This window comes from Lupinus angustifolius, chromosome LG19, assembly GCF_001865875.1.
Source record: "Lupinus angustifolius cultivar Tanjil chromosome LG19, LupAngTanjil_v1.0, whole genome shotgun sequence".
NCBI classification, from domain to species: domain Eukaryota; kingdom Viridiplantae; phylum Streptophyta; class Magnoliopsida; order Fabales; family Fabaceae; genus Lupinus; species Lupinus angustifolius.
In genome coordinates this window covers 2,132,657-2,156,446 of record NC_032027.1, presented here as the reverse complement: position 1 = coordinate 2,156,446, position 23,790 = coordinate 2,132,657, and the positions used below count along the sequence as shown (strand labels likewise).

At 31.3% G+C, this 23,790-nt stretch overlaps 6 protein-coding genes across 6 annotated transcripts; 4 read left to right on the top strand and 2 right to left on the bottom strand.

The window, feature by feature from the left end:
• Positions 4,000-7,391, top strand: LOC109333901 (cystathionine beta-lyase, chloroplastic-like). The gene is made up of 10 exons (XM_019569484.1): positions 4,000-4,064; positions 4,312-4,411; positions 4,637-4,805; positions 4,881-5,008; positions 5,193-5,263; positions 5,367-5,519; positions 5,654-5,765; positions 5,985-6,081; positions 6,535-6,616; positions 7,087-7,391. The coding sequence occupies exons 1-10, from the start codon at positions 4,000-4,002 to the stop codon at positions 7,304-7,306; spliced, it is 1,197 nt and encodes a 398-aa protein (XP_019425029.1). The 3' UTR covers positions 7,307-7,391.
• On the bottom strand, positions 8,061-8,626 carry LOC109334920 (calcium-binding protein PBP1-like). Its single transcript, XM_019570924.1, has one exon. It carries the CDS (start codon positions 8,534-8,536, stop codon positions 8,180-8,182), a length of 357 nt encoding a protein of 118 aa, XP_019426469.1. The 5' UTR covers positions 8,537-8,626; the 3' UTR covers positions 8,061-8,179.
• On the top strand, positions 11,643-13,876 carry LOC109333900 (G-type lectin S-receptor-like serine/threonine-protein kinase At4g27290). The gene is made up of 4 exons (XM_019569483.1): positions 11,643-12,338; positions 12,437-12,455; positions 12,909-12,990; positions 13,461-13,876. The coding sequence occupies exons 1-4, from the start codon at positions 11,643-11,645 to the stop codon at positions 13,678-13,680; spliced, it is 1,017 nt and encodes a 338-aa protein (XP_019425028.1). The 3' UTR covers positions 13,681-13,876.
• On the bottom strand, positions 14,435-14,999 carry LOC109334847 (calcium-binding protein PBP1-like). The gene has a single exon (XM_019570831.1). It carries the CDS (start codon positions 14,908-14,910, stop codon positions 14,554-14,556), a length of 357 nt encoding a protein of 118 aa, XP_019426376.1. The 5' UTR covers positions 14,911-14,999; the 3' UTR covers positions 14,435-14,553.
• Positions 17,826-21,826, top strand: LOC109334846 (G-type lectin S-receptor-like serine/threonine-protein kinase At4g27290). Its single transcript, XM_019570830.1, has 7 exons — positions 17,826-19,259; positions 19,382-19,507; positions 19,860-20,023; positions 20,188-20,398; positions 20,596-20,833; positions 21,090-21,240; positions 21,341-21,826. The coding sequence occupies exons 1-7, from the start codon at positions 18,017-18,019 to the stop codon at positions 21,644-21,646; spliced, it is 2,439 nt and encodes an 812-aa protein (XP_019426375.1). The 5' UTR covers positions 17,826-18,016; the 3' UTR covers positions 21,647-21,826.
• LOC109333899 lies at positions 22,286-23,768 on the top strand. The gene is made up of 5 exons (XM_019569482.1): positions 22,286-22,441; positions 22,856-22,951; positions 23,033-23,116; positions 23,214-23,391; positions 23,638-23,768. Exons 1-5 carry the CDS (start codon positions 22,286-22,288, stop codon positions 23,766-23,768), a joined length of 645 nt encoding a protein of 214 aa, XP_019425027.1.

The following is a 23,790-nucleotide window of genomic DNA, read 5'->3' as shown; positions in this document are numbered from 1 at the left end:
TAGGTGTTAGATGGGAAAACTTTATATTGATAATGTATAAAAACTAAATCATAAACTAAACTACATAAAAGAGAAGTAATATCTTGAGTTATTTTAATTTCTAATTATATTTTATTTTTAGTATTATATTGTTTTTATCTATATTTTTCTCATTTGAAAATATGTATAACACAATGAATATTTGGTAATTTCTATACAACTATGATATATTACTATACATATTTTCCTATTAAAACTGCCACTTTTATAATATACATATTTGAATTAATATTTTTATTGTTTGAATTTAAGTTTATTCATATGCATTATTAAATTCATATATTGTGGATAACTCAATGTATTAACATTGTGTTATTGTTTATCTTAAAAAGATTGATATCTTAAAGAATAGTTATTGTGATATTTGCAAGAAATGTTTTTAGAGACTCTCTTACAAAAAATCAAAATTCACCAATATAGTTTAGAAATAATCCAACCAAACATAAATCAAATATCCTTTACTTTTAAAAAGAACATTGAGAATGACTTCTAACAAAAATATCATCTTTCAAATCTAAGTGTCAAAATTTGAAAGTGTCTAATTTTGTAATTATACCAGTTCATTCAATATATATATAGTCAATTCATATATAGGTAATAGATAGTAGATTGTTGTAATTATATTTTATAAAATACAATCACACGTATAAGGTAAAAACAAATGTAGCAAATAGCTAGAGTTTATTTCTCTTAAGTCCAAATAAATAATATAAAACAGACATTAATAATTGAGTAGTTAATGTTAATTGTTGAATTCGCTAAATGGACAAAGTATCAATTTCTAATTGCTTGACAAATTGATTATTCAAAATAAATTGGAGTTAATTGATTCCTCAAGTGAATTCCAAAGTATCAATGGCATAAAACAAAATATTGGAATTTGAATGAAATCATAAATTTCACACAATCAATTCCTAAATGATTGTAATATATGAAATTTGATTGAAGGTCATGTTAAACCATAATTTTTCATTTTAAAGCAAAAAAAAAACTCAAATCATACCAAGAAACACTACAAAAAAATATCTCATTAGCCACGGTTAAATATGAAACAACCGTGGCAAAACACAGCCGCCACGGAACCCTCAATTACTGGCGTAGCAAAAATTTACCCACGGTCAGTTTATTATATAGCTATACTTTTGTGAAGTGTGGTAATATTTCTTTAACCATGGTTTAACCGTGGCTAATTTATTCCATTTGTTTTAACCACACCTCGTCATGGGTAATTTATACCATTATTTTAACCATAGTCTAATCATGGGTAAATCTTTATTCAATTATTTTCACACATTCATCTCTTACTCCTGTTTAACAATCATTATATTCTACAATATAATGGTAACTAAATAAAATTAAATATTTAATTTGCATTGTTGAATTTAAATTCATAATTTCATGGAAGCATTACAAACACAATTAATCAATTAAGGAATGAATAAATCGATTCATTCAAAATTCAACAATGCAAATTATAAAAAGTTCAAACAAACATAAATCAAATATATAATACAAATTTACAATGCTAAAAATTCATTATCGCAATTAAATACAATCAAGGATATTATTTTTTCTTAAGCCATAAATACAGGTTGAAGAATACTATGATTAAAATGAATCATTTCGTTACAATCTATTACAAACTCTCATATCCCACTATTATTAGATAATTCACCTTCTAACTCTAAGACCCCATTTTTTAGGGTTTCTTTTCTTACTTATCAATTCTGAAAAATAAGAAATAACAAGTAAAACAGTAAAGAGATGAAAATAATTTATGAATTATTATAACTAAATAATAAATAGATGAGGTAAGGGAATCTTCTAATCAAATTTCACCACTAATAAGAATCTTAATTATTATCATTAGTATCCTAATCAAATTTCCTCACCTTATCTTTTTTTATTATTATATTCCTTACATTTCAAATTATCTTATCTTTTTTTTTATTAATTAAAAATAAAAAATTATTTTATAGCATAAGCAACGGAACTGACTTTTAAAATTCAAATTTTATTTGATGAAAATAGTTTATTCTTTGGACAACTATCACAAATATATAATTAGCCTCTTCAATTCATGTATAGAAGATAGTAGACATATAAATATCTTAATAGAAAATCAAATTCATTTGTTGTGAAAAAGAGAATAAGATTGAAGATTTTAATAAAAGATGCACACAAAAACATAAAACTAACATGCAGAGAGTCAAACTGTAAATGAAAAGATAAAATTATAAGAACGAAATAAGATGAGTAGATAAAAAGATTAATAACAAGAAATAAACAAATACGATATTATAACTTGTAAGTAAATGTATATTATATATATATATATATATATATATATATATATATATATTAATGGAGATCGAGTACATACAATAATTTTTTAGTGTTTGGTCGTTGTTAAGGATGAAACCCTTGAAATTAGAAACTAACAAAGATGATTATAGGAAGAATAAATATATAAAATAATGAAATCAATCAGAATATATCTACAAAATAAATAAATCAAAGGAATAATAAACAAAAAAACCAAAAAAATAAATAAGAATTTATCTACAAAATAAACAAAAAAATATTAAAAGATCTAAAAAATAAGAACATATCTAAAAAATAAGAAATGACTACACACATTTTTGTAATGATGCCAAAGTAAATTCAATGAATGAAACATTGAATTATAGATATAAGAGGAAAAAAAATAGTGAAGTATGAAATGAAAGGGGGAGAGAAGAAGATGAAGATATGATATGATAATAGAGAAGGATAAATAAATTAGATGTGAAAATAGATTCAGTTTAAAATGTTTAATGTGATTAACAAATCATTTATGGTGATTAAAAAAAATAATGAATGTATAAAATAAATAGTTAGATAGAAAAATCATTGATATTTAATGTGTTTGATGAACAAATCATGTATGGTGATTAAAAGGAATGCATAAGCTTTTTGGAGGGATAAATTTCATTGAGGTGATGACACATGTCCTAAGTGATGTGACAAAGAGTTTTTCATTGAGATGATTCTAAGTGATGTGGCAAATACTTTTTTTTTTATTAAAATAGTAGATCGATAGTACTCAATCAAAAGATTATACATTATACATTGAAGAAGATAATTTATATTAGAGGAAGGATCCACTTACTCAAAGAGTAAGTTTTTTAAATTCACTTCTCATCTTAGTCATCAATTCTAAGGAAATCTAATGGTTTGAATTAGTTAGTATATCTAAAACATTAGATATTCATAAAATTGAATGCTATGATGAAGAGTAAGTTTAAAAAACTTTGAATACCCACTCTTTATATTAATTGTGTTTCTTTATGTAAATTATCATTTTATTAATTAATTTATCTCCAAGACATGGTAAAAAATTGATCCCTAACATTATTATTTATGAAGCACAGATACGGATACATGTATCGGATACGATACGTATCCGATACGTCGACACACATTTTTTCTAAAATGTAGGATACGATACGTTCAGGGATACGCGTATAAATTAATAAAAAATACATAAAATATGATAAAATTATAAGTGTAAATCAAAATATTCTCTCATACCCTCTGTCTTCTCTTCTCTGTTAAGAAATAAAGGTAAGCTCTTTATTTATCTTCTCTATTAATATTCACACATCATCTTCTCTTTATAAACATACTAAGCAAAAAGAAACTAAGAAGTAAGAAATGTAAGCCTTTTTTCTGTTTGCTCTTCACAACATACCTATGGCGGTAGAGGCAGTAACACTAAGCACCGGCCGGCGACGTTATGGATCGGAAAGTACCAGCTATTCGAGGGTCAATGTGGTGTGATGGTAAGTTGGTATGATGTGACCTTTAAATAAGTGAGTGTTTATTGAAAACAAATCTATCTTATCATAAAAATTTATTGAAAACAAATCTGATACGTGTCTTGATATTTATTTTTATTTTTTTATTTTTGGATACTCTATGGATATCCGTCGCGAATCTGAACATATCAGTGTCAGATACGTGTCGGACACCAACACGCGAAGGTATTTGGCGAATCTGTGCTTCATAGATTATACTTATAGAAGGGATTATTACCAAGAAAACAAAGTCATCCACCCTAGTGAATCACAGCCCTACATTTCTCTTCATGGATCTTAGATATTTCTCCACTCTTCGATCATCATTGTGCATGACTGCACCAATCTTTAGTTGTTGCACCTTAAACCTTAGAAAATTGAAGCTCATTCGTTATGGCCACTATATATACAACTTAGGATTTTGCCTTTGAATAATTGCAGACAACAATAACAACATAGTACAGTGTTTGAGTACAACTCCAAACCTTTCAATTTCTTTCAATCATATTTACTTCTTTCATTCCAACGCTCAGGTAAAACAAACCCTCTTTTATTTTCTTATCACTTCTTATTCTCACTGTGCCTTATTATATATTTGTTAAAAAAAAAGTTTTTTTTTTACAGTTTCTAAGCTTATCAAGCTTGATTTCAGGACCCCTTTTTATTTCAAGAGCTTCAAAATCATTTTTTTCACTCAATGATGATACCCCATTTGCATAATGCTTATAATTCTATAACTATTGTGGTGTGTTTTTAAGATCACAACTGGTACAAGTAAATGGGAGAATCTGGGGTTTAACAAGTCATCAAATTTTACTACAAACCCAGTGTTGTTTGCAAAAGGGTTCAAGCTGAATTGCTTGGTTGAAAGAGAGACGAATGTAGGTACATCATCTTTGGAAGATGGTGCCGCAGGGTTATTAAATGGTATGTGCTGAGATCAGATATATAAGGTTTATGTTTTGTGTGTAAACTGTAAATAATGAAACTTTTTGTTTGAAGAAGAGGTGTTTGTAGAAGAGAAGACAGGGGAGCCTGGTATTTCAACAATGATGATGAATTTCGAGAATAAGTTTGATCCATATGGAGCTGTTAATACTCCACTTTACCAAACTGCTACTTTTAAGCAGGTGAAGCATTGATTTTTTACATTATGTAATACAAATACTCATTGCCGGGTTCATCGGCATGAATTCAGTATCTTCAATCATTTGGTGATCAACTCTTTAGTCATGATTATTTAATATACCTATTACAATACTTTTCCTTAATTAGTTGCATTGTATTTTATGTTTCGTACTCTTCTTCATGCAGCCATCTGCAATAGAAAATGGTCCCTATGACTACACCAGAAGTGGGAATCCTACTCGACATGCTTTAGAGAGGTTTGATGTGGCATGTTGGTTTACTTTTATTATTGCAACTGCAGATGTTTCATATTATGTTTATTTGAACATCGTCTTCGACTCTTCATGTTTTGTGCTCTAGTTTACCGGCAAAACTTGATAAAGCAGATAGGGCCCTATGCTTCACCAGTGGAATGGCTGCTTTAAGTGAGGAAATTGTTGCTGGAGATGATATGTATGGTAGCTCAGATAGGTTGCTGTCCCAAGTACTTCCAAAGAGGGGAGTTGTGGTGAAGTTAGTATGATTTACTCGTGCTTATCTATTTTCCCTATAACGCGTGATTAATTATAGAAACAAACCAGCCAAGTTTGTTGGTTCCATGAAGCATGAGTCCATTATTGATAATACATTAATTCTTGCATGTGCAGACGGGTAAATACATGTGATCTAAATGAAGTTGCATCTGCTATTGGACCCCGAACTAAGCTTGTGTGGCTTGAGAGTCCAACCAATCCTCGGCTACAAATTTCTGATATTCGAGTAAGGTGTTGCAATTTGTAGTTTTGAAGTTTTAATGATGTTGACCATGTCTTTCTGTGGTTGTTGTTGTAATTTGTGCATATAAGAAACTAACAGTAAGTTTCTGTCATTGATATCTGGATTTGGAATGCTACATTCAAGGGAATGATTGTGTCTAAGTATTCGGGATGATATTATTAATAATGTATGATTAATTTTCCCCCCTTCATTCTTGTCCAGAAAATAGCAGAGATAGCTCATGCACATGGTGTTCTGGTGTTAGTGGACAATAGTATAATGTCACCTGTGTTGTACCAGCCATTGGAACTTGGAGCAGGTATAAACATTGCAAGCCTATGAAATTTAAATAGATCTATTCACTTCTTAAAAACGCGGTTGCTAACTCGTACTAAAAATTGTGAGGGACGAAAAATGAGGGTGTTGTTTGAGATGAGTGAAACGTTGTAAACCACTTGAATTTCCTCACCTGCTAAGAATATTAAAGTGATGCGATATACTCTTTCACTGCATGTATGTGCCTCTATCCGCAAAACATAAGGGTGGCTAAATCATGTGCCTATTTGTTAGTCACTTAGCAGTTAGCACTGTATTTTTACTTTACTGTTTACTCTGTTGTCAATTGAGTAGAAATATTTGTACAGGATAACATGAAATGTTACCTCCAATTTTACTCTTTATTGTATGTTTTTTATGCATACTTAAGAACGCCTCAACATGCCATGTTATACCCAAACTTTACACAGTTGTGACTTGTGTGTTATTCCTGCAGATATTGTCATGCACTCAGCTACCAAATTTATCGCCCGCCATAGTGATCTTATGGCTGGTGTGCTTGCTGTGAAAGGTGAAAGGTAGCTACTCTTTTCCTCTATTTCTCAGACTTTCAGATAGTACGGATATTAATTTATTTTTGTCGTTTGAACTTGTTGGTCTGTATTTCATTTACATAAATTTGTCGAAAAATGATTCCACAAGCCGGCTCTAATGCACATACTAAATTATGATATGGACTTTATGATTAAAAAACATGTCTTGTTACAAACTGAAGGGGGAAGGAGGTGATATTTTCTCTTTTAAGTTCTGTGCTTGATCTCTAAAAAATTTGCTCCTTTTTGTGCCTCATTTAAGACCCGGTTTAGCTGTTAAAGATGTTATTCTTTCATAAGCTACTTGCAATTTTAGTTTTCGTTTTCAAATACTGATGTATTCAATTATTTGTTTTCTGTTTTCATTTTCTGTGTATTCTATTGATTTACTGTGGATCAATACTTACTCTACATCTCCCTCTATAATATTTACCTCCTTTCATCATCCTCTGAAGGTTAGGAAAGGAATTGTATTTCTTACAAAATGCCGAGGGTTCAGGCTTAGCCCCGTTTGACACTCTGCTAGCGAGGAATCAAGAGACGCTGTCTTATGATCTGGATCGAGGTCATGAGTTCAAAATTTTTGAAAACAGTTTCTTCACTTGTAAAATAAAAGTGTTTACCCTATCTGGCCCTACGAAATGGGAGTCTTGTGCTTTTGACCGCCTTTATTAGGTTTACTTATCCAAAAAGCTCTATGATGCAACTATGCTATTTTGTGTATGTTGTATGATTGAAGAAAAATAATATACCGAATCAACCTACACTATACGAAAAGTGACATATGTCACAAAGTATCACTTCAAAGCACACTTTATGACGAACGGTATATGTAGGAAGATACATCATTATTGATGATTGAAACTCTATGAATTTAGTTACAGAAATATCGTTGCGAGAAGATATAATATATATTTTTCCTGTTATCTTGTTGCAGCAATTTCACTATCTAATTTATCAAAGTAATTAAGCAGTACCTTGAGTGGTGAAAGTCCCAACTAATATTTTGTTCACAAAGCTAACAAAGTGATTTTCTTAAGAGAAATTAGTATATGATCTAAAACCAATATTCTAACACCTAAATTATCATTATTGATGGTATATTATTGTGATAGGACCATAGAGCATGCATTTCATTTGATAATTTTTCTTAGGCGTTAACCTATGATAACTTTAACAACGCTTTCTTTATATATTTTTTATCTACAGCTTTCATAAATCTTCATTGGATTGTACTTAATGTTCATAAAAAAAGAATTCACAAATCTTAAAAACAATTCATTTCTAGTGCAAAATAGAGAAAGTTTAAGTCTTGATTAAGTGCATTCTATCATCTAGGAAAATTGGAATTTCTAGTGCAAATCTAGATTTCACATCTAATCAATATCCAGGCATAATAATTGAATTGAAGAATATACAAAGGAGGAAATATAAAATGTGCTACTTCTTCCATTTCATTTTTTTTTTTTTACATCTTTTTCTTACACTTAAGTACAAGAGAAAATTGACCAAAAGGACAAATGAATGAAGAAAAAAAAGGAAAAAAAATCAAAAAAAATCTTTGAGTTCTCCTTGAAGGGCTTGTTCCAACCACAAGTGAGACCCTTCCATAAGTTCAGGGCTTAATCTAAACATCAAAACACAGAACTCCAACTGATTAAGAGCCCCATCACCATCAAAATCACCTTCCACAACCATAGATTGAAGATCCTGATCACTCAAATCCTGAAGACCAAGCAAAGCTGAATTCCTCTTAAGACTTTCAAAAGTGATGACCCCTTTTTCAGAATCCATCAACAGATTAAACCCATTGCACAATTCATCTATTAAACCATCTCCACCAAGCTTGTTAGCCATCACAGGCAAATAATCTTGAAACTGGGCTTGTGAGTTTTTTGAAGCCATAGTAAAAGAAAAGATAGAAACAAAGAGAGTTAATAGTTATAAGTTATAAGGTATAGGAGATAGGTAATGTTTTATAAAAAATGAAGTGTGTTGTTATATATAGAGATGAAGAGAGAGAAATAATGGGTAATGGTTTTTTCCAAGAAAGAGAGGGTAAGATTATAAGATATAGGTTCATTGATGACAACTAAGCATGAGGAAGTAACCAAAGTAGTTGCTTGGTCAGACACAAACACGGTTTACTTTGTAGTTTGGAGTGAAGTTGCTTGTGACTTTCCTCGAAGGTTGTCAAAAGGGTAAAACCGTCCACAATAAAGTTTACATTAGATGCTGCATTCTTTTTGTAATTTAGTAGGTAAGCCCACGAATTTAAGATAAGAAAAAAATATATACGGAATGATATATATGAGTTTTATATGATAATAATGTATCATTTACTCTTCATATTTAATTATGTTTGACTTTTCAAAAAAAAATTTAAATGAATGGTAATATTTATACTAATAGTCCAAAGATATTGCAATCATTTATGATTTGAGGAGGAAAAAAGTAATATATCTTCTGGTAATCTTCTTATAATATATGTCACTTCTGCATCAATTAATAAATAAAGTATCACTTAAACATGTCATTTTTTCCTTATGGGTATGAGGATTAATAGGAAGATATAAAAATAAATATTTTCATTATTGCTTAATAAAATTGTTTATTTTAATAACCAGAATGTAACTATAAGATGCTTAGATAAAGATAAAAAATATGTGAGATATAAAGATAATTTGATTTATTATAAGAGAAGTGGTTAAATTTAAGATGTACATATAACATTACTCTTAACATAAATACTTTTTTCTTTTCAAATGTCATTTCCAATTTATTCCCTGACTTTTTAGTTTTAGTCTCCATACATAAAAAACACATGTATACTTACATATTGACACATCACTTATAAGCTCTAAAATTAAAAAACAAAACTTGGTCATGACAAACACCCCATTTTTTATCAGGGAAAATGATATATGTATTGACAATATATAAATTTTATATATTATCATTACATTACTTACCATTGATATTTAATTATTGTTGATTTAAAAAAAAATAATCTAAATGAATGATGAACTAAGACCACCTCTATCATTACCAATATGTTGGTTAACTAAGAGCACCTCAAGGATAATCACATCTCATTGTTTTGGGCTTTCAATTGCTAGCCCATCTAGCTAAAGGAGAAATGAATGAATGTTAATTTTAATTTTTAAATGAATGAGATTTTTGTTGGTATTATTACTAAGGTATCTCCCTCATGCTTTTAGATAAGTGATTAATCCTTTCTAGATAATAAATTTCTTTTGGGATGCGTGATTGTCCATCTCAATAATGTGATTTTAGATTTAATGTAACACTTTGCTTTTCAATTTTCATTCAGAAAATTACAACATGTTAATATATGAAAGCATGGAGCTTAGGGATTCTCAAGTGATGGAAATTATCCTTGTCATACACTATAGATTATGGATTTCATGCTGTGGGAATGGTATGAGATAATCAGAATACAAACCAAGCGTTCAATTAGTTTGATCATTTTAGAATGCTGGATTTCATGCTGTGTAAAAATAAATTAAATTGATGGTTGAATTCAAAAGAACTTATTCACTGCTGTGTTCTATATACAACTACACTTAATACATCAACTAATAAGATAGTTATCTCAGAAAAACTATTTCATTGATTTGCTTTTGTATACATACACTACATAATCAAGCTATCAAATAGATATTACAGCAGACTTTATTTTTAATTGGTTTTTGTATCGACAATCTCTTTCTATAGAAGAACCTCCGAAGGTTTGTATATGAATTGAATTTTGGAGGGAAAAAAAGAAAAAATAGTCATCTCAAAAGTGTATTTTATAAAAATCTACTATTGACTTTATTTTTTAATTAGTTTATGGATCGGCCATGTCTTTCTATAGTAGAACTTCAAAGGGTTGGTTCGTGAGTTAAGTTTTTTAGGGGAAAAATAAGGCTTCATAGTCATCTTACAAACGTATTTTATGACCCCAAAACCTTTCATTTTTCATTTATCACCGTTCAAAATCCAACTAGCAAATTGTTGGGTATTCCAAGTGTGAATGAAGAAGTCTCACATTGAGTAAAAATGTATGAGTTAAAGAGCATATAAATGGATGAACCCATAGACCTAATGTTTAAGGTTTTGGGTCAAGATGTGGTATCAAACTCACTTATATGCTTATTTCACTTAGTCTATAAAAGAATGTTGTAACCCATAGATAAGATCTCCAACACACAAACATGTCTATAGTTACAACTTACCACTAATGGATCTTTTTTGTCCACGTTTCTACAAGACGTGCAACGTTGCATGTGATTCAGAATCATATACATGCATTACCGTGGCATACTAGTCACCATAGACATTTCAATCAATTTGTTGTATACGGTCTTAGGCATTCAATTTATGTAACAACAATATTAATGATATTTGCAACATCAATGGTCCCTCTACACCTACATGAAGTTATATTTCCTACTATTATAGTTTATGAAAAAAGGATTCTCATTTGAAATACCCATTATCCAGATCATGTTGAAAAAAGAGTTAGCCACATATCTTTTAATATAAGGTCCTACAAATTAATTCTTAAAACACCCAACTAACTATTTGTGGTTACTTTACAGTGTGTGACTGTGTATGCATATATAATCACTTTTAGTTATGATTATTCTTGTCTTTAATAACACAAGGTATGCTGTGATATTATTTATCAGCATGTTCATATTTTTAGGAGATTCTTTGTGCCATTGATAAATATCAATTACAAACTGCAAATAATCTTTAACTACTATTATAGTTTATTGAGTAACAAATTTTTTTGATGAAACTCAACTATCTATTTGCATTGACAGGTGCTATTGACACTGCTATTGACACTGCTAGTGCTAAAGGACTAATGAACTCATGAAAATGGAGTGTTTCAGCCTCTGTGTTTCAGTTACTTGATAATTTTCATCCTGAATGAATATCTAATAAGTTTACAATTTTCAGTAACATAGATTTTGAAAATAATATATAAGCATCCAGAATGGAATGCTATACCATACTTTTATTCTGCCTCACTTTGCTGAATAATATAGCTGCAAGAGACACTATAACTTCACTGCAATCTATCAATGATAGTGAGACCATAGTATCAGCTAGTGAAATCTTTGCATTGGGATTCTTCAGTCCACACAATTCCGAGAACCGATATTTAGGAATTTGGTACCAAAAATTCCCAGCAGAGACAGCAGTATGGGTTGCCAACAGAGACAACCCTCTCACTGACTCATCTGGAGTTTTGAAGTTCAGTGAAAATGGAATTCTAGTCCTTCTCAACCATAACAATAGTGTCATATGGTCTTCCAACACAACAAGGCTTGTGCAGAATCCAATTGCAAAGCTTCTAGATTCGGGAAACTTCATCGTGCAAGATAGCAGCAAAAGTGATCCAAATGAAGAATTTCTGTGGCAAAGTTTTGATTATCCAAGTGACTCAATCCTACCAGGACAGAAGTTTGGAAGAAACCTAATCACAGGCCTAAATAGGTACCTAACATCATGGAATAGTTCTGATGATCCATCTCATGGTAAATATACTTATCAAGTCGATGTCGTTGGATTTCCACAAATAGTTTTGAGAGAAGGGAATGCAAAAAGATTCCGTCTTGGATCGTGGAATGGTATTTACTTTAGTGGGGGTCCTCAGATGAAACAAAATACTATATTTACATTTAAGTTCGTATCGAACGAGAAAGAGGCGTATTTTTTATTCGAGCCTGTTAACAGTTCATTTCTCCATAGGCTGGTGTTAACATCAGATGGATTAATTGAAACCAGCCATTGGAACTTGGAGCAGGTATAAACATTGCAAGCCTATGAAATTTAAATAGATCTATTCACTTCTTAAAAACGCGGTTGCTAACTCGTACTAAAAATTGTGAGGGACGAAAAATGAGGGTGTTGTTTGAGATGAGTGAAACGTTGTAAACCACTTGAATTTCCTCACCTGCTAAGAATATTAAAGTGATGCGATATACTCTTTCACTGCATGTATGTGCCTCTATCCGCAAAACATAAGGGTGGCTAAATCATGTGCCTATTTGTTAGTCACTTAGCAGTTAGCACTGTATTTTTACTTTACTGTTTACTCTGTTGTCAATTGAGTAGAAATATTTGTACAGGATAACATGAAATGTTACCTCCAATTTTACTCTTTATTGTATGTTTTTTATGCATACTTAAGAACGCCTCAACATGCCATGTTATACCCAAACTTTACACAGTTGTGACTTGTGTGTTATTCCTGCAGATATTGTCATGCACTCAGCTACCAAATTTATCGCCCGCCATAGTGATCTTATGGCTGGTGTGCTTGCTGTGAAAGGTGAAAGGTAGCTACTCTTTTCCTCTATTTCTCAGACTTTCAGATAGTACGGATATTAATTTATTTTTGTCGTTTGAACTTGTTGGTCTGTATTTCATTTACATAAATTTGTCGAAAAATGATTCCACAAGCCGGCTCTAATGCACATACTAAATTATGATATGGACTTTATGATTAAAAAACATGTCTTGTTACAAACTGAAGGGGGAAGGAGGTGATATTTTCTCTTTTAAGTTCTGTGCTTGATCTCTAAAAAATTTGCTCCTTTTTGTGCCTCATTTAAGACCCGGTTTAGCTGTTAAAGATGTTATTCTTTCATAAGCTACTTGCAATTTTAGTTTTCGTTTTCAAATACTGATGTATTCAATTATTTGTTTTCTGTTTTCATTTTCTGTGTATTCTATTGATTTACTGTGGATCAATACTTACTCTACATCTCCCTCTATAATATTTACCTCCTTTCATCATCCTCTGAAGGTTAGGAAAGGAATTGTATTTCTTACAAAATGCCGAGGGTTCAGGCTTAGCCCCGTTTGACACTCTGCTAGCGAGGAATCAAGAGACGCTGTCTTATGATCTGGATCGAGGTCATGAGTTCAAAATTTTTGAAAACAGTTTCTTCACTTGTAAAATAAAAGTGTTTACCCTATCTGGCCCTACGAAATGGGAGTCTTGTGCTTTTGACCGCCTTTATTAGGTTTACTTATCCAAAAAGCTCTATGATGCAACTATGCTATTTTGTGTATGTTGTATGATTGAAGAAAAATAATATACCGAATCAACCTACACTATACGAAAAGTGACATATGTCACAAAGTATCACTTCAAAGCACACTTTATGACGAACGGTATATGTAGGAAGATACATCATTATTGATGATTGAAACTCTATGAATTTAGTTACAGAAATATCGTTGCGAGAAGATATAATATATATTTTTCCTGTTATCTTGTTGCAGCAATTTCACTATCTAATTTATCAAAGTAATTAAGCAGTACCTTGAGTGGTGAAAGTCCCAACTAATATTTTGTTCACAAAGCTAACAAAGTGATTTTCTTAAGAGAAATTAGTATATGATCTAAAACCAATATTCTAACACCTAAATTATCATTATTGATGGTATATTATTGTGATAGGACCATAGAGCATGCATTTCATTTGATAATTTTTCTTAGGCGTTAACCTATGATAACTTTAACAACGCTTTCTTTATATATTTTTTATCTACAGCTTTCATAAATCTTCATTGGATTGTACTTAATGTTCATAAAAAAAGAATTCACAAATCTTAAAAACAATTCATTTCTAGTGCAAAATAGAGAAAGTTTAAGTCTTGATTAAGTGCATTCTATCATCTAGGAAAATTGGAATTTCTAGTGCAAATCTAGATTTCACATCTAATCAATATCCAGGCATAATAATTGAATTGAAGAATATACAAAGGAGGAAATATAAAATGTGCTACTTCTTCCATTTCATTTTTTTTTTTTTACATCTTTTTCTTACACTTAAGTACAAGAGAAAATTGACCAAAAGGACAAATGAATGAAGAAAAAAAAGGAAAAAAAATCAAAAAAAATCTTTGAGTTCTCCTTGAAGGGCTTGTTCCAACCACAAGTGAGACCCTTCCATAAGTTCAGGGCTTAATCTAAACATCAAAACACAGAACTCCAACTGATTAAGAGCCCCATCACCATCAAAATCACCTTCCACAACCATAGATTGAAGATCCTGATCACTCAAATCCTGAAGACCAAGCAAAGCTGAATTCCTCTTAAGACTTTCAAAAGTGATGACCCCTTTTTCAGAATCCATCAACAGATTAAACCCATTGCACAATTCATCTATTAAACCATCTCCACCAAGCTTGTTAGCCATCACAGGCAAATAATCTTGAAACTGGGCTTGTGAGTTTTTTGAAGCCATAGTAAAAGAAAAGATAGAAACAAAGAGAGTTAATAGTTATAAGTTATAAGGTATAGGAGATAGGTAATGTTTTATAAAAAATGAAGTGTGTTGTTATATATAGAGATGAAGAGAGAGAAATAATGGGTAATGGTTTTTTCCAAGAAAGAGAGGGTAAGATTATAAGATATAGGTTCATTGATGACAACTAAGCATGAGGAAGTAACCAAAGTAGTTGCTTGGTCAGACACAAACACGGTTTACTTTGTAGTTTGGAGTGAAGTTGCTTGTGACTTTCCTCGAAGGTTGTCAAAAGGGTAAAACCGTCCACAATAAAGTTTACATTAGATGCTGCATTCTTTTTGTAATTTAGTAGGTAAGCCCACGAATTTAAGATAAGAAAAAAATATATACGGAATGATATATATGAGTTTTATATGATAATAATGTATCATTTACTCTTCATATTTAATTATGTTTGACTTTTCAAAAAAAAATTTAAATGAATGGTAATATTTATACTAATAGTCCAAAGATATTGCAATCATTTATGATTTGAGGAGGAAAAAAGTAATATATCTTCTGGTAATCTTCTTATAATATATGTCACTTCTGCATCAATTAATAAATAAAGTATCACTTAAACATGTCATTTTTTCCTTATGGGTATGAGGATTAATAGGAAGATATAAAAATAAATATTTTCATTATTGCTTAATAAAATTGTTTATTTTAATAACCAGAATGTAACTATAAGATGCTTAGATAAAGATAAAAAATATGTGAGATATAAAGATAATTTGATTTATTATAAGAGAAGTGGTTAAATTTAAGATGTACATATAACATTACTCTTAACATAAATACTTTTTTCTTTTCAAATGTCATTTCCAATTTATTCCCTGACTTTTTAGTTTTAGTCTCCATACATAAAAAACACATGTATACTTACATATTGACACATCACTTATAAGCTCTAAAATTAAAAAACAAAACTTGGTCATGACAAACACCCCATTTTTTATCAGGGAAAATGATATATGTATTGACAATATATAAATTTTATATATTATCATTACATTACTTACCATTGATATTTAATTATTGTTGATTTAAAAAAAAATAATCTAAATGAATGATGAACTAAGACCACCTCTATCATTACCAATATGTTGGTTAACTAAGAGCACCTCAAGGATAATCACATCTCATTGTTTTGGGCTTTCAATTGCTAGCCCATCTAGCTAAAGGAGAAATGAATGAATGTTAATTTTAATTTTTAAATGAATGAGATTTTTGTTGGTATTATTACTAAGGTATCTCCCTCATGCTTTTAGATAAGTGATTAATCCTTTCTAGATAATAAATTTCTTTTGGGATGCGTGATTGTCCATCTCAATAATGTGATTTTAGATTTAATGTAACACTTTGCTTTTCAATTTTCATTCAGAAAATTACAACATGTTAATATATGAAAGCATGGAGCTTAGGGATTCTCAAGTGATGGAAATTATCCTTGTCATACACTATAGATTATGGATTTCATGCTGTGGGAATGGTATGAGATAATCAGAATACAAACCAAGCGTTCAATTAGTTTGATCATTTTAGAATGCTGGATTTCATGCTGTGTAAAAATAAATTAAATTGATGGTTGAATTCAAAAGAACTTATTCACTGCTGTGTTCTATATACAACTACACTTAATACATCAACTAATAAGATAGTTATCTCAGAAAAACTATTTCATTGATTTGCTTTTGTATACATACACTACATAATCAAGCTATCAAATAGATATTACAGCAGACTTTATTTTTAATTGGTTTTTGTATCGACAATCTCTTTCTATAGAAGAACCTCCGAAGGTTTGTATATGAATTGAATTTTGGAGGGAAAAAAAGAAAAAATAGTCATCTCAAAAGTGTATTTTATAAAAATCTACTATTGACTTTATTTTTTAATTAGTTTATGGATCGGCCATGTCTTTCTATAGTAGAACTTCAAAGGGTTGGTTCGTGAGTTAAGTTTTTTAGGGGAAAAATAAGGCTTCATAGTCATCTTACAAACGTATTTTATGACCCCAAAACCTTTCATTTTTCATTTATCACCGTTCAAAATCCAACTAGCAAATTGTTGGGTATTCCAAGTGTGAATGAAGAAGTCTCACATTGAGTAAAAATGTATGAGTTAAAGAGCATATAAATGGATGAACCCATAGACCTAATGTTTAAGGTTTTGGGTCAAGATGTGGTATCAAACTCACTTATATGCTTATTTCACTTAGTCTATAAAAGAATGTTGTAACCCATAGATAAGATCTCCAACACACAAACATGTCTATAGTTACAACTTACCACTAATGGATCTTTTTTGTCCACGTTTCTACAAGACGTGCAACGTTGCATGTGATTCAGAATCATATACATGCATTACCGTGGCATACTAGTCACCATAGACATTTCAATCAATTTGTTGTATACGGTCTTAGGCATTCAATTTATGTAACAACAATATTAATGATATTTGCAACATCAATGGTCCCTCTACACCTACATGAAGTTATATTTCCTACTATTATAGTTTATGAAAAAAGGATTCTCATTTGAAATACCCATTATCCAGATCATGTTGAAAAAAGAGTTAGCCACATATCTTTTAATATAAGGTCCTACAAATTAATTCTTAAAACACCCAACTAACTATTTGTGGTTACTTTACAGTGTGTGACTGTGTATGCATATATAATCACTTTTAGTTATGATTATTCTTGTCTTTAATAACACAAGGTATGCTGTGATATTATTTATCAGCATGTTCATATTTTTAGGAGATTCTTTGTGCCATTGATAAATATCAATTACAAACTGCAAATAATCTTTAACTACTATTATAGTTTATTGAGTAACAAATTTTTTTGATGAAACTCAACTATCTATTTGCATTGACAGGTGCTATTGACACTGCTATTGACACTGCTAGTGCTAAAGGACTAATGAACTCATGAAAATGGAGTGTTTCAGCCTCTGTGTTTCAGTTACTTGATAATTTTCATCCTGAATGAATATCTAATAAGTTTACAATTTTCAGTAACATAGATTTTGAAAATAATATATAAGCATCCAGAATGGAATGCTATACCATACTTTTATTCTGCCTCACTTTGCTGAATAATATAGCTGCAAGAGACACTATAACTTCACTGCAATCTATCAATGATAGTGAGACCATAGTATCAGCTAGTGAAATCTTTGCATTGGGATTCTTCAGTCCACACAATTCCGAGAACCGATATTTAGGAATTTGGTACCAAAAATTCCCAGCAGAGACAGCAGTATGGGTTGCCAACAGAGACAACCCTCTCACTGACTCATCTGGAGTTTTGAAGTTCAGTGAAAATGGAATTCTAGTCCTTCTCAACCATAACAATAGTGTCATATGGTCTTCCAACACAACAAGGCTTGTGCAGAATCCAATTGCAAAGCTTCTAGATTCGGGAAACTTCATCGTGCAAGATAGCAGCAAAAGTGATCCAAATGAAGAATTTCTGTGGCAAAGTTTTGATTATCCAAGTGACTCAATCCTACCAGGACAGAAGTTTGGAAGAAACCTAATCACAGGCCTAAATAGGTACCTAACATCATGGAATAGTTCTGATGATCCATCTCATGGTAAATATACTTATCAAGTCGATGTCGTTGGATTTCCACAAATAGTTTTGAGAGAAGGGAATGCAAAAAGATTCCGTCTTGGATCGTGGAATGGTATTTACTTTAGTGGGGGTCCTCAGATGAAACAAAATACTATATTTACATTTAAGTTCGTATCGAACGAGAAAGAGGCGTATTTTTTATTCGAGCCTGTTAACAGTTCATTTCTCCATAGGCTGGTGTTAACATCAGATGGATTAATTGAAGGCAGACATTGGAGAGGTGTAAACAAAGATTGGACCCTTACTGCAAAAATACCACTAGATGATTGTGACCAATATGCGAAATGTGGAGCATATGCTAGCTGTAACATAGAGGACATTCCTGTATGTAGTTGCTTGGAAGGATTTGTGACCGAAAAAAAAGATATATATGGTGATTGTATCAGGAGGACTTCACTAACTTGCAATAAAGATGGGTTTTTGAAGTTTTCAAGGAAGAAACTACCAGACACAGGGAAATCATGGTTTAATAGAGATATTAGTGTTGAGGATTGCAGAATATTGTGCAAGAACAATTGCAGCTGCACAGCTTATGCAGCTTCAGATATCAGTAAAGGTGCAAGTGGATGTTTACACTGGTATGATAAATTGGTTGATATGAAAGAATTTGCTGAATCTGATGATGATATTTACATAAGGATGGCTGGAACAGAATTAAGTATGTCTCTAAATATGCTTTTTTTCTTCTTCTGCTTTTTGTTTCTTTCATTTTTTATTCTTTTATCTTCTACCATTTCTTACTGTTTCTTAACTTCTGTTTTTTAACTTCATATTTATCAGAATCTATTGAAGGAAAGAAATCACATAGACAAAAGAGTATCATCATTATATGTGCATTGTGCATAGGAGTTTTAATCCTATGCTTAACCCTCATGGTTTATAGACGGAAGACTCGACAGAAAAACAGTTAAGTAATTCTCCACTTACGAATTGATTCCTCTATATTTTCTACATGCTAGATAGAATTCTCGAACACTAGATCGTCATTTTATATCAACGAGTTAGGATCACCTCCACAATACATAATTCAAAAATGAACATGTATAGTTGTATACCATTAAATTATTAGAAGCCTTAAACTCAAATCAATAAAAGTTCACCACACAAAACAAAGTGAGTCCTGTTACCAGTGACTAAAAAAAAATGTTGGATTACCTAACTTTGCTTCCTTTTCATTTTAGATTTAGAAATGGGGAAGAATGAGCATGCCATTCATTTCAAAATCTCTTTTTTTTACACACCACTTACTACTTTTCAGGAAAGATGGAAGAGAATACAGAAAAAGATACAAATGCAATAAATGAGCATCACAGAGAAGATCCAGATTTACCCTTGTTTGATATGCCTACAATTACTTCTGCAACCAATAACTTTTCAACTGGCAACATACTAGGTGAAGGTGGATTTGGACTAGTTTTTAAGGTAATGAAATGACAAAAAATGTTGTCCCCTTATCCTATAATGCAAAAAACTATTGCATGCTCCTATAAAAACTTCAGTTTATTGCATGTCTTCTAATACTAGTTTGAAAGCTTTATGTATAACAATTGAATGATGAAAAATAAGTAAATTTTTATAACTTTCAGGGTATCCTAGAAGATGGAAGAGAAATAGCAGTGAAGAGGCTCTCATTGAATTCAAGCCAAGGAATCCCGGAGTTCAAAAATGAAGTAATGCATATTGCAAAACTTCAGCACAGGAATATAGTGAGGCTACTAGGGTGTTGCTTTCATGGAGGGGAGAGATTGCTGATTTATGAATTTATGCCCAACAAAAGCTTGGACTATTTTATATTTGGTTAGATTTCAAAGAAACCTTATCCAGTGGTTCATATTATTGCATTCTTAGTACACTGAACTTCGTTATTCTATTAGTACTTAATAGGCCAAAGACACTGTCACACAAATTTCACTGGTTAATCCTGCAATCATTATTTACAATTATGGTTCATAGTCTTATAGAAAAAGGGTCTAAGTTGGTCACTTTTTGAACAGATGGAAAGAAGGACAAGTTACTAGATTGGTCTATGCGATTGGACATTATCAATGGGATTGCTCGGGGTATTCTTTATCTTCATCAAGATTCAAGGCACAGAATAGTTCATAGAGATCTAAAAGCTGCAAATATTTTGTTAGATAATGAAATGAACCCAAAAATCTCTGACTTTGGATTGGCCAGAAGCTTTGGAGGGAATGGAACTGAAGCAAATACTCAACATGTGGTTGGAACCTAGTAAGTGTGTTATGACTTATGATATATGTTGCATATGTTCAAGTGTGAAATCCCATGTAGGATACAAGAGGATGAATGAAAAAGCTTATAACTTGAAATACCCACAAAACCATTGGCTTAAGATTTTAGTTTAAGACATGGTGCATTACTTGTGACACTCTTCCCGACTCCCGGACCTGATCATGATTGGGTCGGACAACCTATATGTGACTTAGCTTGTTTTTAAAATATATTTTTTGGTGGATATAATTTGCAGTGGCTATCTATCTCCAGAGTACATAATTGATGGAGAATACTCAACAAAATCTGATGTATTCAGCTTTGGTGTGTTGGTATTGGAGATTATTAGTGGTAAGAGAAATAGAGGATTCTATCATCAAGAACACCGCTTTAATCTTCTGGGGCATGTAAGTTGTTAAATATACCAAAAAAAATCATTAACATGTCTCCACCAAACAACTTAAAATTTTAATCACTTTTTCATATGCTTTTTTGTATACAATTCAGGCATGGAGATTATTTACAGAAGGAAAATGCCATGAACTAGTGGATGAAACAATAAGAGACTCATTCAATATTTGTTCAGTTACAAGATCAATTCATGTTGGACTATTATGTGTGCAAGTAAGTCAAGATGAGAGGCCAAATATGTCATCAGTGGTTTTGATGCTGAGTAGTGAATTTCCACTGCCTCAGCCTAAAGAGCCTGGATTCTATACAGAAAGAGATCCACTTCATCACACTTCTTCATCAAGCAGTTCTAAACCCTTCTCAACTAATGATATCACAATCACTACATTGGATGCTAGATAGGTGTCATTTTATTCTTAATTTCGCATTCATATTGGTATAGGTAAGGTAATATGTAAGACTACTAAGTAATAATTAATTATTGCATTTAATATGTAATTCTCTCTTTCTAATATGTATTTAAGATGTTGTTCATTCAATTCAATGCATGTAGCCAATCTAACTCGGATTAAGGCTTCATAATTGTTGTGAGTAATCAGATATAACTTATTTTAATGTATGACCTTTTAACGTAGTATTTTCACGTTTGGATTAGTGTCGAAGCTAAAAAACTCTAAAAAAGTAGTCAGCAAATATTATAGTCGATAAGAAATTTACTATTATCTATAAGTTGTGAGTTCAAATGTCACCTGAAAAACATTATTGGTAAATAATAAATAAATACATCTCGTAAAATTTGAGAGAGCATGGACAAAGCTCATGCAACCAATAAAATGGCACATTTGGAAAACTCGCGGGCTTTTTATGATTCACATATTAGAGAGTTTGTTCGTATTTCTTATACATAGAACACGACGTCGTTGCAATAAAGCGCGCATTGAGAAATGAGTAACTAATAACCGTTAAGAGAGAGAAAGAGAAATGAAGAGTGTGAGTGTGTTGTTCTCTTCCATTCTTCATTTTTTCTCATTCATTCTCACTATGGAATCTGAATGGAATCACATAACAACTGAGAAAGAAAAAGAAAGTATAAAGAGATACCTTGAAGCAGAATTATGTTACATGCCCTCAAATAACTTCTACTCTCACCCTCACAACCTCACTATCCGTAACCTCGCTGTTTCTATAATCGCCAAGGTAACTAACATGTGTTGTTTCGGTTATGTTAGTTATGTTTTTGAATTCAATACAGTGTAATGTGGTTGTGTTGCACCCGATGTAGCCGCAACTGTGGTGTGATGTGGTTGCGGTGTCTGATTTCTGCATTAATGTTCATGATTGTGTTTGTTGAACAAATTAAGTTCTATATGATCACCTGACTTCATTGAATAGTTTATTTTTGCACTGTGTTTTGATCATTCTCGTTTTTATTAGTGTTCAGTTTTCAGATTTTATGCATGAATTTTCAGATTTTCTTTTGGATTTGTATTTGTAAATGAAAATTTCTGGTTTTCAGATTTATCTTGCAATAGTCCATACATGTACATTATTTCTTCGTTTTCCGAAAAAGAATGTGATGATCACTGTTGTACTGATTTTATTTATATACAGCACTGGAGAGGTGTAGAAATTGATGCATTTGTTCCCTATCTTGCCATGAACTATTTCGATACCTTGGTATCACATTATGAAGAGAAGCCTTATTCAGTAATATATCTCATCCTTTTTTGTTTCTATATATTTTTATTTCTTAAACATTATGTCTTAACTCTCTGGTTTTTTGTTAAGGAAATTGATCAAGTTCCTTTGGTTGCAACCGCATGCCTTAATATTGCTGCAAAGATAAGGAAATTCTCTGATGATTTTTATCTGGTAAACTCCTTCTGTATGATACTTTGTTATGGAATTCTCAGTATGATCACTTTTATAATACATTGTATTTAATGCACTGCACTGATTCGTTTTACAGAAGGATTTTGATCCTGATGCAATCAAGGAAGTAGAGCTTCGGATTCGCAATAATCTTGAGGGGCTAACAAAACCTGTAACTCCCTTTTGCTTTCTAGATCACTTTTATCCCCCCTTTCAAAGAATTGGAGGTTTCAAGCGTCGATGTATCAATGAGATCATAGTCCAAGCTAAGGGAGGTAAATTCATATGTTCTTAATCCCGTCTTATTTTCCTACAATAAAGGGTGGCCCAGTGCACGATCATTTGTTTAAGTCTGGGAAGGATAGATGTACGCAGCCTTAGCCTCACACGCATCAGAGAGACTGTTTTCAGGATTAAAACATGTGACCTCATGTTCACTAAACAAAAAACTTACCAACATTAATGCTTCAAAATTTGATCATTTAGAGAATTTAACTTGCTTATTTTCCCCCTTTCTGCAGAGGATGACTTCATTGAATACAAGCCTTCTGATATTGCATTTCACAGTTTTGTTGCTGCTTCTTGTATTGCAAAACTTATGATGGGTCTTAGCTCAGCCAAAATACCGGTATGTGGAATTATGGATTATTAAATATAAAGAATGACACTGTTAA

Coding starts and splice junctions, on each gene's coding strand:
- LOC109333901 (XM_019569484.1), top strand. CDS start 4,000: ATGGATATCCGTCGCGAATCTGAACATATCAGTGTCAGATACGTGTCG. Junction 4,412..4,636: donor TCTTTCATTCCAACGCTCAG/GTAAAACAAACC, acceptor TGTGTTTTTAAG/ATCACAACTGGTACAAGTAA. Junction 6,617..7,086: donor CTTGCTGTGAAAGGTGAAAG/GTAGCTACTCTT, acceptor CATCCTCTGAAG/GTTAGGAAAGGAATTGTATT.
- LOC109334920 (XM_019570924.1), bottom strand. CDS start 8,536: ATGGCTTCAAAAAACTCACAAGCCCAGTTTCAAGATTATTTGCCTGTG.
- LOC109333900 (XM_019569483.1), top strand. CDS start 11,643: ATGGAATGCTATACCATACTTTTATTCTGCCTCACTTTGCTGAATAAT. Junction 12,991..13,460: donor CTTGCTGTGAAAGGTGAAAG/GTAGCTACTCTT, acceptor CATCCTCTGAAG/GTTAGGAAAGGAATTGTATT.
- LOC109334847 (XM_019570831.1), bottom strand. CDS start 14,910: ATGGCTTCAAAAAACTCACAAGCCCAGTTTCAAGATTATTTGCCTGTG.
- LOC109334846 (XM_019570830.1), top strand. CDS start 18,017: ATGGAATGCTATACCATACTTTTATTCTGCCTCACTTTGCTGAATAAT. Junction 19,508..19,859: donor GAAGACTCGACAGAAAAACA/GTTAAGTAATTC, acceptor ACTACTTTTCAG/GAAAGATGGAAGAGAATACA. Junction 20,399..20,595: donor CTTGGACTATTTTATATTTG/GTTAGATTTCAA, acceptor CTTTTTGAACAG/ATGGAAAGAAGGACAAGTTA.
- LOC109333899 (XM_019569482.1), top strand. CDS start 22,286: ATGGAATCTGAATGGAATCACATAACAACTGAGAAAGAAAAAGAAAGT. Junction 22,952..23,032: donor ATGAAGAGAAGCCTTATTCA/GTAATATATCTC, acceptor TTTTTTGTTAAG/GAAATTGATCAAGTTCCTTT. Junction 23,117..23,213: donor TCTCTGATGATTTTTATCTG/GTAAACTCCTTC, acceptor TTCGTTTTACAG/AAGGATTTTGATCCTGATGC.